The sequence below is a fragment of the Oncorhynchus kisutch genome, linkage group LG3 (assembly GCF_002021735.2).
Source record: "Oncorhynchus kisutch isolate 150728-3 linkage group LG3, Okis_V2, whole genome shotgun sequence".
NCBI classification, from domain to species: Eukaryota; Metazoa; Chordata; class Actinopteri; order Salmoniformes; family Salmonidae; genus Oncorhynchus; species Oncorhynchus kisutch.
In genome coordinates this window covers 32,778,505-32,791,277 of record NC_034176.2, presented here as the reverse complement: position 1 = coordinate 32,791,277, position 12,773 = coordinate 32,778,505, and the positions used below count along the sequence as shown (strand labels likewise).

Below are 12,773 nucleotides of genomic sequence, written 5' to 3'. Positions count from 1 at the left end.
CCGACACACAGAATGTGGTAAATGCATCTGGGAATGGTCTGTTTTTCTGAAGCCTCTAAGATGTAGAAATATTTTGCGGTTACCAAAAGGAGCCCAGAGATGAGGACCAGACTCTCAACTTGAAACTCCTCCAGAGTTAAAAACTGTCTCAAAGTCCAAGGTCTGGACATCTCCCTCCTGGACCAAACACACACACACCAACTCTTTAAAAACACAGTCCCTACAGGAACACTGAGACGTTACCCTCCCTTTTCAAAACCCCTCTGCAGCTACAGGAATGCAGGAACACACCCCTCTACTTTAAAGTCTGGCCCCTTTAAAAAAGCCAGTCTGTAGCCACAGGAGAATCTCCCCACTGCTACTGGGACTCTGCTTTCAACATCTGTCTGTCAGTGTGTCAGTCTGTCTATCAATCAGTCAGCACCAGGGGTATTCTAAATAGATAGCTGCTATATTGATCCCTGTCTGTAGGACCAGGTGTACTGTGTACTAGTCGTGACGGTGACCCAGCCTGGGCTCTCAGGACTGGTTTGTGCTGAAGGCTGAAGACTAGGAAGTGTGAGGATGGGGGTGTGGATCAGAAAAGTGGTCCTCTCTCTGCTGATGCTACAACTGGTCACGACTGTCACAGCACAAGGCATTGGTGAGTACCTCAACCTATCACCTATCAATACCCCTCTCTGAGTTATCAAAATGCTCCTAAAATAGTAAACCAGTAACCTTTATTTGTTGTAGTACCTTATCAATATACTCAATCTGTACCTTCTTAATCTACTGAGTCTGTCATTTCTTAATCTATAACTTCTACATCTACTCAATCTATACTAAATCTGAATATCTAACTTTGCTTCTCTGAATCTGTCATTTCTCCATTACTCATTAAATCATGCATTTTGCAGTGATTTTCTGATGAATTATAATGATATATTTAGCAGCGCCTCAGTTAAAATGATCTGGAAATAGCCCACCCAACTACCTCATCCCCATATTGTTATTTATGTTTTGCTCCTTTGCACCCCAGTATCTCTACTTGCACATTCATCTTCTGCACATCTATCACTCCAGTGTTAAATTGCTAAATTGTAATTATTTTGCCACTAAGGCCTATTTATTGCCTTTACCTCCCTTATCTTACTTAATTTGCACACACTGTATATAGACATTTCTATTGTGTTATTGACTGTACGTTTGTTTATTGAATGTGTAACTCTGTGTTGTTTGTGTTGCATTGCTTTGCTTTATCTTGGCCAGGTCGCAGTTGTAAATGAGAACTTGTTCTCAACTGGCCTACCTGGTTAAATAAAGGTGTTCTCAACTGGCCTACCTGGTTAAATAAAGGTGTTCTCAACTGGCCTACCTGGTTAAATAAAGGTGTTCTCAACTGGCCTACCTGGTTAAATAAAGGTGTTCTCAACTGGCCTACCTGGTTAAATAAAGGTGTTCTCAACTTGCCTACCTGGTTAAATAAAGGTGTTCTCAACTAGCCTACCTGGTTAAATAAAGGTGTTCTCAACTTGCCTACCTGGTTAAATAAAGGTGTTCTCAACTAGCCTACCTGGTTAAATAAAGGTGTTCTCAACTGGCCTACCTGGTTAAATAAAGGTGAAATAAAAAATACAATAAAATAAAAAAAGGACTTTAATGGGTTTGGGATTAATGCATTGTGTTGTGGAAAAGGTCACATACTTACACATCTATCGATAGGGTGACCCAAATAGAATGACACTGATTGGCTATAGGAATGTGTGCAATAACTTAATTTCTCTGGAGTCCAAACGCATCAATTTTTCCATACAAACACACATCTCTTAGTATTATTCCAGAATTTGGGTCATGGCTGTAGAAGCAGTGGATTTGTTCCAGTGGAAAGAGTTTACTGCTGGGCCTTTGGTCAATCTGCCATGCCATAAAACAGTGGCAACACACACACACACACACACACGCACGCACGCACACACGCACACACGCACACACACACACACACACACACACACACACACACACACACACACACACACACACACACACACACACACACACACACACAGACACACACACACACACAACCACTTCATAAAGCCCTGACACTCAGCACGAGCAGCTCTACAGCTCATCAGTAATTGCCACAAGCATGACGTCACACACTTAATAAACTCACTAATAACAGTCACACACGCATGCACACAGGCACAAATACATGACTTCTGAATAAACGTTGTCTCCGTGTTGTTTGTGTGTTTCCTGTGTTAGTGTACGACCTGCTGGTGTCTCCAGACTGCCTGCCTGACCTGACGCAGGGAGGGCTGAAGAATAAAGGTCTGGATGAGGCCTTCCTCCTCTCCTCCTTCAGGCTCCATAGCAAGTCCCCCTCTCATCTCTACAGCATCATCAACCCCAGGGACAACAGCAAGTACCTGGAGTTCACCCTGCAGGCCAAACTCAACAAGGGTAAACACTGCCGTGCTGTCTGTCTCAATTTACAAATGGGATCATACATCTAAATCAAACCTTCCTCCTTCTCTCCCTCCCTCTTCGATTATCATTCCTAAGCAACTAACTGACCTTTCCCTCAGTGACGATCCGTTACCAGAAGACTGATGGTAGGGCTGGCACCACCAGCTTTAGCCACCCCTCTCTGGCGGACGGCAAGGAGCATCATGTGATGATCCATGCCAGCGGTCTGCAGAGAGGACCAGGTCGTATGGCGGTCTACGTAGACTGTAGACTAGCTCACACTGTGGACGAGCTGCCTGCTGCCTTCGGGTCGCTGACACCTGGACACAACAAGGTGGCGCTTAGGACCCTGCAGCCCACTGGGCAGGTAGGACACAAGACTAGCATAGGTACAGATGAGTACGATTTTTTTTTTGTGTTGTCACTCACCAACCACTTGTCCACCTGTCTCTGTCAGGATGAGTTGACGGACCTGAAACTGGTGATAGAGGACACGTTAGATAACGTCGCTACGCTCCAGGACTGCAGCATACAGCAGAGCGAGTCTCTGGGTACTATTCAGATACTGGGTAAGAACACACCCCTGTTATAAGCTGCCTGAAACATGACTTGACCGTTTCTGACGTCACATTGTGGGTCTCTGCCATACTGTACATTTGACCCACTTGAGACCCGCATTTTGACCCAAGTTATCATAAACCATCAAGTCATGTAGTCTGTATGATGGAACATAGAAATACACTTTAGCTAAACTGTAGCTAAAGACTACATTTCCCACAGGCCTCCAGGCAGGCGGACAGGATCCGTCTCAGATGTTAGAGCTCCACAAGATGATGTCAGAGATGAAGGACCTGCTCCTCCAGCAGGTACATCACCTGCCTTACAGTAGACATGCTGTTGTACCCTCACCTGTCTTTTTCTCTGTATCTACAGTAAACTGGTATTTTCTTTCCCCCGTAAAAGATTAAGGAGACCACATTCCTCAGAAACACCATCTCAGAGTGTCTGGCATGTGGTAAGCTGTCCTCTTAGATCTATTACTACTAATACAGTGCTACTGTTACTGCTTAGGACTAATGCTTTCTGATGATAATGAATGACTTCCTTATGTGCATGCTCTTATTTTAGCTGTCAACTGAAACCGGATCAATAAGATACTGATGAGACTGATAATGATTGAGGATACTCAGGTTGTGTGTGATGTTATATTATACATGCGTGTGTCTCTGTCTGTAGGTCTGGGTGACAACATTGCGTCAGGCCCAGGTACAGGTCCACGGTCAGGCCCGTCCAAGTGTAGTCCAGGTATGTGTTTCAATCAGGACATGTGTATCCCGGCCGAGGGAGGACGCTTCACCTGCGCCCCCTGCCCCGACGGATACACTGGAGACGGAGTTCACTGTGATGACGTGAACGAGGTAGGGGGGGTGTGTGTGTTACCGGGTCAGTTTAACCTTTAACCCCTACTTCCCCAGCGTATGGTGTGAACGCTAACGTGTGTGTGTTGCAGTGCCAGTTTAACCCCTGCTTCCCCGGCGTGAGGTGTGTGAACACAGCTCCTGGGTTCCGCTGTGAGAGATGCCCTCTGGGATACACTGGTCTTGAGATCAACGGAGTGGGAGTGTCCTACGCACAGTCACACAAACAGGTAAAAAACAGTCAGACAAACAGGTATAAAACAGTCAGACAAACAGGTAACGTATAGTCCCTCAAACAGGTACCACACAGTCACACAAACAGGTACCACACAGTCACACAAACAGGTATCACACAGTCACACAAATTGATACCACACAGTCAGACAAACAGGTACCACAGTCACACAAATTGATACCACACAGTCACACAAACAGGTACCACACAGTCACACAAACAGGTATCACACAGTCACACAAATTGATACCACACAGTCAGACAAACAGGTACCACAGTCACACAAATTGATACCACACAGTCACACACAAACAGGTACCACACGTGCAAATTGCTGATGAACAGTAATAGGCACATGGTATAGAGTGTGTTATACTTAAGAGAGCTGCTGTTTTTTAAACAGTTTTTAACATTTTTAAGTAGGCAAGTCAGTTAAGAACAAATTCTTATTTTCAATGACTGCCTAGAAACGGTGGATTAACTGCCTTGTTCAGGGGCAGAACGACAGACTTTTACCTTGTCAGCTCAGGGATTCAATCTTGCAACCTTTTGGTTACAAGTCCAATGCTCTAACCACTAAGCTACCTGCCGCCCCACTAGGCTGTCTGCTGCCTTGTTACAGTCAATGGTGTAGTGGAGGGATTATGCAGGTATATACCATAGACCCACTTTTTCTGTGGCCATTGCATATATTCACTTCATAATACACACAATGAGTATCAAAGTAGTGTGGTGGAGGTATAGCCTGTATCAATTAATAAGGTGGATGAAACAGATTCAAAGAATGCTTAGCTTAATATGTTGATCAACTATTATTTCTTCTCATTTTAAGTACAGAAATGTGCAGATGGCTAAGAAACGTTCTATAATGCGCACCACACATGCGAGCGGTATCATGGGCAGAGATTGAAATATCCGTTAGTCATTTAGAATGCAACAACATGGGTTGCTAATATGACTACAATAATGCCTTTGCCTGCAAGACAATGAAAGAAAGTTCATTTGAAAACGAATAGAACAGGAGAGCGCATATGAGGAAGTCTTTATAAAATAATTACCTCCACGTTTATATGGTGAGATTTTGGCTATAGGCTTCTTTGAAGCAACTCAAAACAAGCCTAATATTATGAAGTAAAACATATATAGCGATGCTAATGATTGGCCTAATTGTCTTCTGGTGGATGGAAAGGCGTTCTCAAAAACCTTCTCAATTAAATGTTAACTAGCTACAATGTAGCCCATGCCTACCTGGCAGAATGATATCATGACTATTTGCATCAATCCAGTGGCCATTTGTTTTGCCAACTTGTGCTCTACAGAAACACTGCTAACCAAACAACAGTACTATACACTCAAAAAATGTAAATGTCTTAGATTTTTCCCAGACCTCAAAAGTGGTCTCCTGATGTGGTTTAAACATTGCTGTGGACTTAGAACGTCAAATGTTGTTGATTTCCCCCCCCCCAAAATGTAATAGACTTTGAGAGACCTCTCTAGGTTTCTTCCTAGGTTTTGGCCTTTCTAGGGAGTTTTTCCTAGCCATCGTGCTTCTACAACTGCATTGCTTGCTGTTTGGGGTTTTAGGCTGGGTTTCTGTACTTTGAGATATCAGCTGATGTACGAAGGGCTATATAAATAAATTTGATTTGATTTGAGAGCGAAACCTGTGAATTTCTGACTCATTTATCAGCCTACTTGCACAGTACAGCTTGGGTTGGCCTGACTGTGAAAGACCAATATGGGATTTATCATTTTAGGTCATTCAGAGTGTATGTCACTGTTTGTCACAGAATTTTTCACACAGGGTGCCTTTCCTTCATCGGGTGGGCCCTTTGGTAATTTTTACCCACTTCTCCAAGCACCACTACACCACTGGTTACCGTGTGTGTGTGTGTGTGTGTGTGTGTGTGTATTCCTCTCCATGTGTGTCGGTAGGTGTGTGATGACATAGATGAATGCCAGGGTCCTCCAGACAACGGAGGCTGCACCGCCAACTCTCACTGCCACAACACCAGGGTAAGAGTCACAGCAGCTTGAATATTCCCATTCAAGTCTGTTGATAATAGGCCTGAGATGAAGCCTGGGCCTGTATTTGTTGTCTCTCCTAGGGTTCATTCCGTTGTGGGGAGTGTAAGAGTGGCTTCTCTGGGGACCAGGTGAGCGGCTGCAGTGGTGGGAGGCTCTGTGGGAATGGCCAGCCCAACCCCTGTGACAGCAATGCACAGTGTGTAGTTGAGAGAGACGGGAGTGTTAGCTGCGAGGTGAGAACACACACACACGTGACACTAATGTGCAGTCAATCCAAGATCAAATCCAAAACCTTTCCTCTTCCGTCCGTCAGTGTGACATAGGGTGGGCAGGTAATGGCTATGTGTGTGGGAAGGACACAGACATCGATGCTTACCCAGACGACAAGCTAAGGTGCAGGGACAACAACTGTAAGAAGGTAAAATCCAGCTCCATCTACTTCTTTACCTCTCCCTCCCTCTTACCCTCTCTCTCTCCCCCATAGTAAGGCAGCCTCCATGTTTGTTTCCAGGACAACTGTATGTTTGTTCCTAACTCTGGCCAAGAGGACGCAGACAGGGACGGGCTCGGGGACGCCTGTGATGATGACGCTGATAGCGACGGCATCGTTAACATAGAGGTACAAGCACACAACTGTTACACGCCTTTCGGGTATAGTGCATTCACAATCAAGTAGGATACACCTTTAACATGTGCAGTAACTCTGTCTCTGTGTAACTCAGGATAACTGTTGGCTGCATCCTAACGTGAACCAGAAGAACAGCGATAAGGATCTCCATGGCGACGCGTGTGACAACTGCTTGACGACGGAGAACCCTGATCAACGAGACACGGACAAGGACGGGCTAGGCGATGACTGTGACGATGACATGGATGGAGACGGTGTGTGTGTGTGTGTGTGCTTTGACGTGCCTTCCCCAGGCTTTTGTCATTAGAGAGTTGGAGACGGAAGGAAATTCTACCACAGCTAGTGATTTGTTTTAAGGTAGTGACCGTAGCAGTACTCTTTCACACCGAGACGTCTTTATCCATGACGTTTTTCCCAAAACCACAATTAGTCTGAGGTCAGTCTAGCTGTCTGGTTGAAAACAGTCTCCTGTCTCCAGCGGTTCCAGACATTTTCACTGTCTTCAACAGAGCAGAGCCATATCTGTTGAATCCATTCACATCCTCTCAGTCTGTTTCAGTCTGTCTTCCATCAAAGTCTGCTACCTATTAGCTCATCTGTTTACAGGGAAAACAGGAGCTGGGGTTCCGCCTCATAAAGTTCTAAACACTAGTAAAAACATTGATTTAAATGAGTTCCCATTTCTCAATACAATTGATCCATTTGGAATTGTGCTCTTTAGCTACTAGATTACCTCTTTTTTTTTTTAACTCTCATTTGTTCCATTGGCAGATGCAGTGAAACTGTGCCCTGGTTTAATGTGTGTGTGTGTGTTTGTGTGTGTGTTTGTGTGTGTGCGTGCGTTTGATGTTTCCTGCCTGTGCACTGGGGCAGGTCTCCAACCTCTTGATCGTTTGGTCATGTCTACCCCTCTAACACTTGGTCATGTCTGTCTCTGCTAAAAAAAAAAATCCATTATAAACCCTGCCAGCAGCCAGTGGAAACTATTCAACTCTGCCCTGAACAAACACTGTCATCTGGGGCCCGAGGACACTAAACACTCAGACTAGAAAAATAACTGTGTCTGTGTTTTTATCTGTATTTGTGTTTTTGTGGTCAGGCCTGAAGAACATTCTGGATAACTGCCAGCGTGTGGCCAACCTAGACCAGAGGGACAGAGACAACGATGGGGTGGGAGACGCCTGTGACAGCTGTCCTGACATGGTCAACCCCAACCAGGTAACCGTAAAACAACAACAACTCAACCACAACAGAACCATAGCACAACTACAACACAATCACAACACTGCACAACACAACCACAACACAACCACAACACAACCATGCCACCACAACCTACAGGTAAAATATCCTACCAAATATCAAACCTTTACCCCAACCCCAGACTGAAACCCACTGTTAATGTAGCCAGTATCAGGGTAGTGCAGCCTCATGACATTATTGAATAATATTTATGTTTCTTCTCCCAGTCAGATGTTGATGATGATCTTGTAGGAGACACATGTGACACCAACATAGACAGGTAGATCCTTCTATAAACATATCCACACCTTTAGAAGTGAATCTTACTGATAGTGAGTGTACTGGGTTGACTTTGACTCTCCTCTCTATCAGTGATGGGGACGGTCACCAGAACACTAAGGACAACTGTCCTACAGTCATCAACTCCTCCCAGCTGGACACAGATAAGGACGGACAGGGAGACGAGTGTGACGATGACGATGACAACGACGGTATCCTGGACCAAGCAGACAACTGCAGACTGGTGGTCAACCCTGACCAGACAGATGAGGACAGTCAGTCACAACACTGATCCTCTTCCTTCCTGCTGTATTATAGCAATGCTCTCTCTAGTCTAGTTGTTCTTCAGTGTGTGTGTGTGTGTGTGTGTGTGTGTGTGTGTGTGTGTGTGTGTGTGTGTGTGTGTGTGTGTGTGTGTGTGTGTCTGTGTGTGTGTCACAAAGACCTAGCTGGCTCAATGATGCATTGATGTACAGTACACTAATCCGGCGTATGTGTGTGTGTGTGTTCCAGATGACGGCGTGGGTGATGCGTGTGCAGGGGACTTTGACCAGGACAAGGTGATTGACAGGATAGACAACTGTCCAGAGAATGCTGAGGTCACCCTGACAGACTTCAGAGCCTATCAGACGGTAGTACTGGATCCTGAGGGTGACGCCCAGATTGATCCCAACTGGGTGGTTCTCAACCAGGTGACCTTATCGTCATTAAACATGCTAACATTTTAGTCATCTAGCAGATATTGAGTAACAATAACAGTTGTATGGTCAAAGAGTATGCAAAAATAAGAGCATGAAGTGCACCATTTGATCCTCGATTGAGTTAATGGATTAAGTTTGATCTATACAGTAGGTAGTGGAGTACTCTCTAGTATGTCATCTGTAGTATCATAACTTTCTCTCTCCTTCTCTCCCCAGGGTATGGAGATAGTCCAGACTATGAACTCTGACCCTGGCCTCGCTGTAGGTAAGACAACTCTCAGTTCCCATTTGACAGGCGGATGTCCACCCTCTCTGCCACTCACTCTGTATGTGTAGGCCCCACATTGTTCAGTGTGTGTGTGTGTGTGTGACAAAGGAGCTGTTCGTGGACTACAGGAAAAGGCGGGCTGAACAGTCACCGTTGACATCGATGGGGCTGTAGTGGAGCGGGTCGAGAGCTTCAAGTTCCTTGGTGTCCACATCACCAACAAACTATTATGGTCCAAACACACCAAGACAGTCGTGACGAGGGCCCGACAACACCTTTTCCCCCTCAGGAGACTGAAAATATTTGGCATGGGTCCCCAGATCCTCAAAAGGTTATACAGCTGCACCATCGAGAGCATCCTGACCTGTTGCATCACCGCCTGATATGGCAACTGCTCAGGCGTAAGACGCCACAGAGGGTAGTGCGTACGGCTCAGTACATCACTGGGGCCAAGCTTCCTGCCATCCAGGACCTCTATACCAGGCGGTGCCAGAGAAAAGCCCCCCAAATTGTCTGAGACCCCAGTCACCTGCTCTGGCAAGCGCTACCGGAGCGCCAAGTCTAGGACCAAAAGGTTCCTTAACAGCTTCTACCCCCCAGGCAATAAGACTGCTGAACAATTAATCAAATGTCCACCCGTGCTATTTACATTGACCCCCTACTTTGTTTTTACACTGCTGCTACTCGCTGTGTATTATCTATGCATAGTCACTTCACCCCTACCTACATGTAAAAATTACCTCAACTAACCTGTACGCCCGCACGTTGACTCGATACCAGTAACCCCTGTATATAGCCTTAATATTGTTATTTTATTGTTACTTTTTATAATTTTTAACTTTAGTTCATTTGGTAAATATTTTCTTAACTCTTCTTGAACTGCACTGCTGGTTAAGGGCTTGTAAGTAAGCATTTCATGGTAAGGTCTACACTTGTTGTATTTGGCGCATGTGACAAATACAGTTTGATTTGATGTAATAAGCCTGTGTTGTGTGTATGTGTGTAGGCTACACAGCGTTCAGTGGGGTGGACTTTGAGGGGACGTTCCACGTGAACACGGTGACTGATGATGACTATGCAGGCTTCATCTTCGGCTACCAGGACTCCTCCTCCTTCTACGTGGTCATGTGGAAACAGACTGAGCAGACCTACTGGCAGGCTGTACCCTTCAGAGCTGTGGCTGAGCCTGGCATACAGCTCAAGGTAACAAATACAAATAAATGGTCACATACACCAGATAGGTGCAGTTTTACAGGGTCAGCCATGGTAGTACAGTGCCCCTGGAGCAAATTAGGGTTAAGTGCCCTGCCCAAGGACACATCGACAGATTTTTTACTTTGTTGACTCAGGTATTCGAACCAGCAACCTTTCGTTTACTGGCCCAATGCTATAATGTCTAGTGTACCTGGTGCCCTATAGGTCTAGGGAAGGTATAGGGGGGTGTGTATGCTACTGTGCTTATACATCTGCATTGCTTGCTGTTTGGAGTTTTAGGTTGTGTTTCTGTATAGCAGTTTGTGACATCTGCTGATGTAAAAAAGGCTTTCTAAATATTGATTGATTTACATGGGCTCCTGAATGGTGCAGCGGTCTAAGGCACTGCATCTCAGTGTTAGAGGTGTCACCACAAACACCCTGGTTTGGATTCAGGCTGTATCACAACCGGCTGTGATTGGGAGTCCCATAGGGCGGCGCACAATTGGTCCGGGGTTGGCCGGTGTAGACTGTCATTGTAAATAAGAATTTGTTCTGAACTGACTTGCCTAGTTAAATAAAAGTTTAATCAATCTTAAAAGGCTTCTGACCTTTATTTCTTACCGTATCCTACCTCTCCCTCCCTCCTCCAGGCAGTGAAGTCTAAGACAGGTCCAGGGGAGTATCTGAGGAACTCCCTGTGGCATACAGGAGACACCAACGACCAGGTACGCCTGCTGTGGAAGGACAAGAGGAACGTGGGTTGGAAGGACAAGGTGTCCTACCGCTGGTATCTACAGCACAGACCACAGGTTGGATACATCAGGTGAGAGACACACAACCACACACTACAGTCTGGAAAGCTCGACCCTAGGCAACACAGCGACTAGGCAACACAGTGACTAGACAACACAGTGACTAGGGTCTGGTTTAAATTATGGACTCTTTTGTCATACAGGAACTACGTCAGGCAAAAAATCTTTGCAGTGGTTTTAGTTAAGGTAGCCACTTGCGAAATGCACTCATTAAAAAACCCTCCGTGATCTCTATCTTGCTAGTTACTATTTTGTATTTGATTACAGCAGATTAAGTAGTGATGTAGCCAGTGAGGTAGTTCCTCTATGCCTAGAGTCCATAATTGAAACCAGACCGTAGTCACTGTGTTGGCTAGGGTTGGGTTTGGAGACGACACACCCACACAAACACTCTGAACCATGTGTGTGTTTTCTGTTTAGGGCGCGTTTCTATGAGGGTCCCAACCTGGTAGCAGACTCTGGGGTGAAGATAGACAACAGTATGCGAGGAGGGAGACTGGGAGTCTTCTGTTTCTCCCAGGAAAACATCATCTGGTCCAACCTCAAGTACCGCTGCAATGGTGAGTGACAGCCCACTCAGCCAACTAGCAGACAGATACAGAGACTAGCGCCGGTCACAGCACTCTGATAGGACAGAAGCTGTCTAAGTATTGTCATTGCTACAGGATGTTTAAGTCAACACCTCTCTGTTCTGTTTGTCCCTCTACAGACACCATCCCTGAAGATTACCAGGAGTACAGTGCCCAGAACACTGAATAAACACACCGAGCGTGGAAGAGGAGAGAAGGAACAGAGAAGAGATATTGGGAGGGGGTGTTAGAGGACAGAAAAATGAGGATGGGACAGAGAAGAGAAGGGGAGAAAGAGAGGAAGAGGGAAAAAGAGAGGAGATTGTGCATTTCTGCATTTCGGGGGGGCATTGTGAGAGGAGCAAGGCTTTTAAAGGGGCTTTTCACAAGCAATCATCCCTTTTATAAAAGCATTATTATTACTGCTAGACTTTTGCCTGGTATGAAGACTGACGTCTACTCATCAGGGCAACAGACTTCCAGACATGACTTGTTAATGCTGTGTCTACACACGCTATACTGTACTGTACATGTGGAATTGGTTCAACTAAAAGACTGATGTAGATTGTAGTGAACCTGTATATGTCTACTATCTGAGGTGAGGGTTATTGTATCTAGGGGTTCAAACTGTAGTTAGGGTCTCTCCTATTTCTGCCATTGGAGGAAAACAAAGACAAGGGAAATAGATGAAGGAGCTGGTATTGACTGCTCTTACATTAAAACAACCGATGTCCATCATACGTTACATTCAATAGATGTCATTATTTGTTCAGTTAATCTATGAATAAATATTCTGAGCATTTGGTAAAACACCCTCTCTGAGTCTTTTGTTTGGTGTTACTAAATGGAACATATTGCCAGTTGTTGTTGAATAGAATGCATTGGGATATCTACCCCAAGCCACTGTATTTCAAGCTGAGGCTATCAATGATCACTTTACAC

General features: G+C 45.3%; 1 protein-coding gene across 1 annotated transcript; it reads left to right on the top strand.

Moving 5' to 3' along the window:
• The first annotated feature begins 232 nt into the window (after positions 1 to 232).
• Positions 233 to 12,643, top strand: LOC109881030 (thrombospondin-4-B-like). Its single transcript, XM_020473207.2, has 22 exons — positions 233 to 643; positions 2,251 to 2,448; positions 2,574 to 2,821; positions 2,912 to 3,023; positions 3,235 to 3,320; positions 3,418 to 3,469; positions 3,691 to 3,872; positions 3,965 to 4,102; positions 6,043 to 6,123; positions 6,216 to 6,368; positions 6,449 to 6,553; positions 6,647 to 6,754; positions 6,858 to 7,017; positions 7,863 to 7,981; positions 8,233 to 8,285; positions 8,378 to 8,559; positions 8,798 to 8,976; positions 9,202 to 9,250; positions 10,260 to 10,456; positions 11,101 to 11,273; positions 11,683 to 11,822; positions 11,972 to 12,643. Exons 1-22 carry the CDS (start codon positions 565 to 567, stop codon positions 12,019 to 12,021), a joined length of 2,844 nt encoding a protein of 947 aa, XP_020328796.1. The 5' UTR covers positions 233 to 564; the 3' UTR covers positions 12,022 to 12,643.
• Positions 12,644 to 12,773: the final 130 nt, after the last annotated feature.

Excerpts from the sequence above, each read along its gene's own strand:
- LOC109881030 (XM_020473207.2), top strand. The coding sequence starts at position 565 with ATGGGGGTGTGGATCAGAAAAGTGGTCCTCTCTCTGCTGATGCTACAA. Across the intron at positions 3,321-3,417 it reads AGGACCTGCTCCTCCAGCAG|ATTAAGGAGACCACATTCCT; the intron begins GTACATCACCTG and ends CCCCCGTAAAAG. Across the intron at positions 6,124-6,215 it reads CTCACTGCCACAACACCAGG|GGTTCATTCCGTTGTGGGGA; the intron begins GTAAGAGTCACA and ends TGTCTCTCCTAG.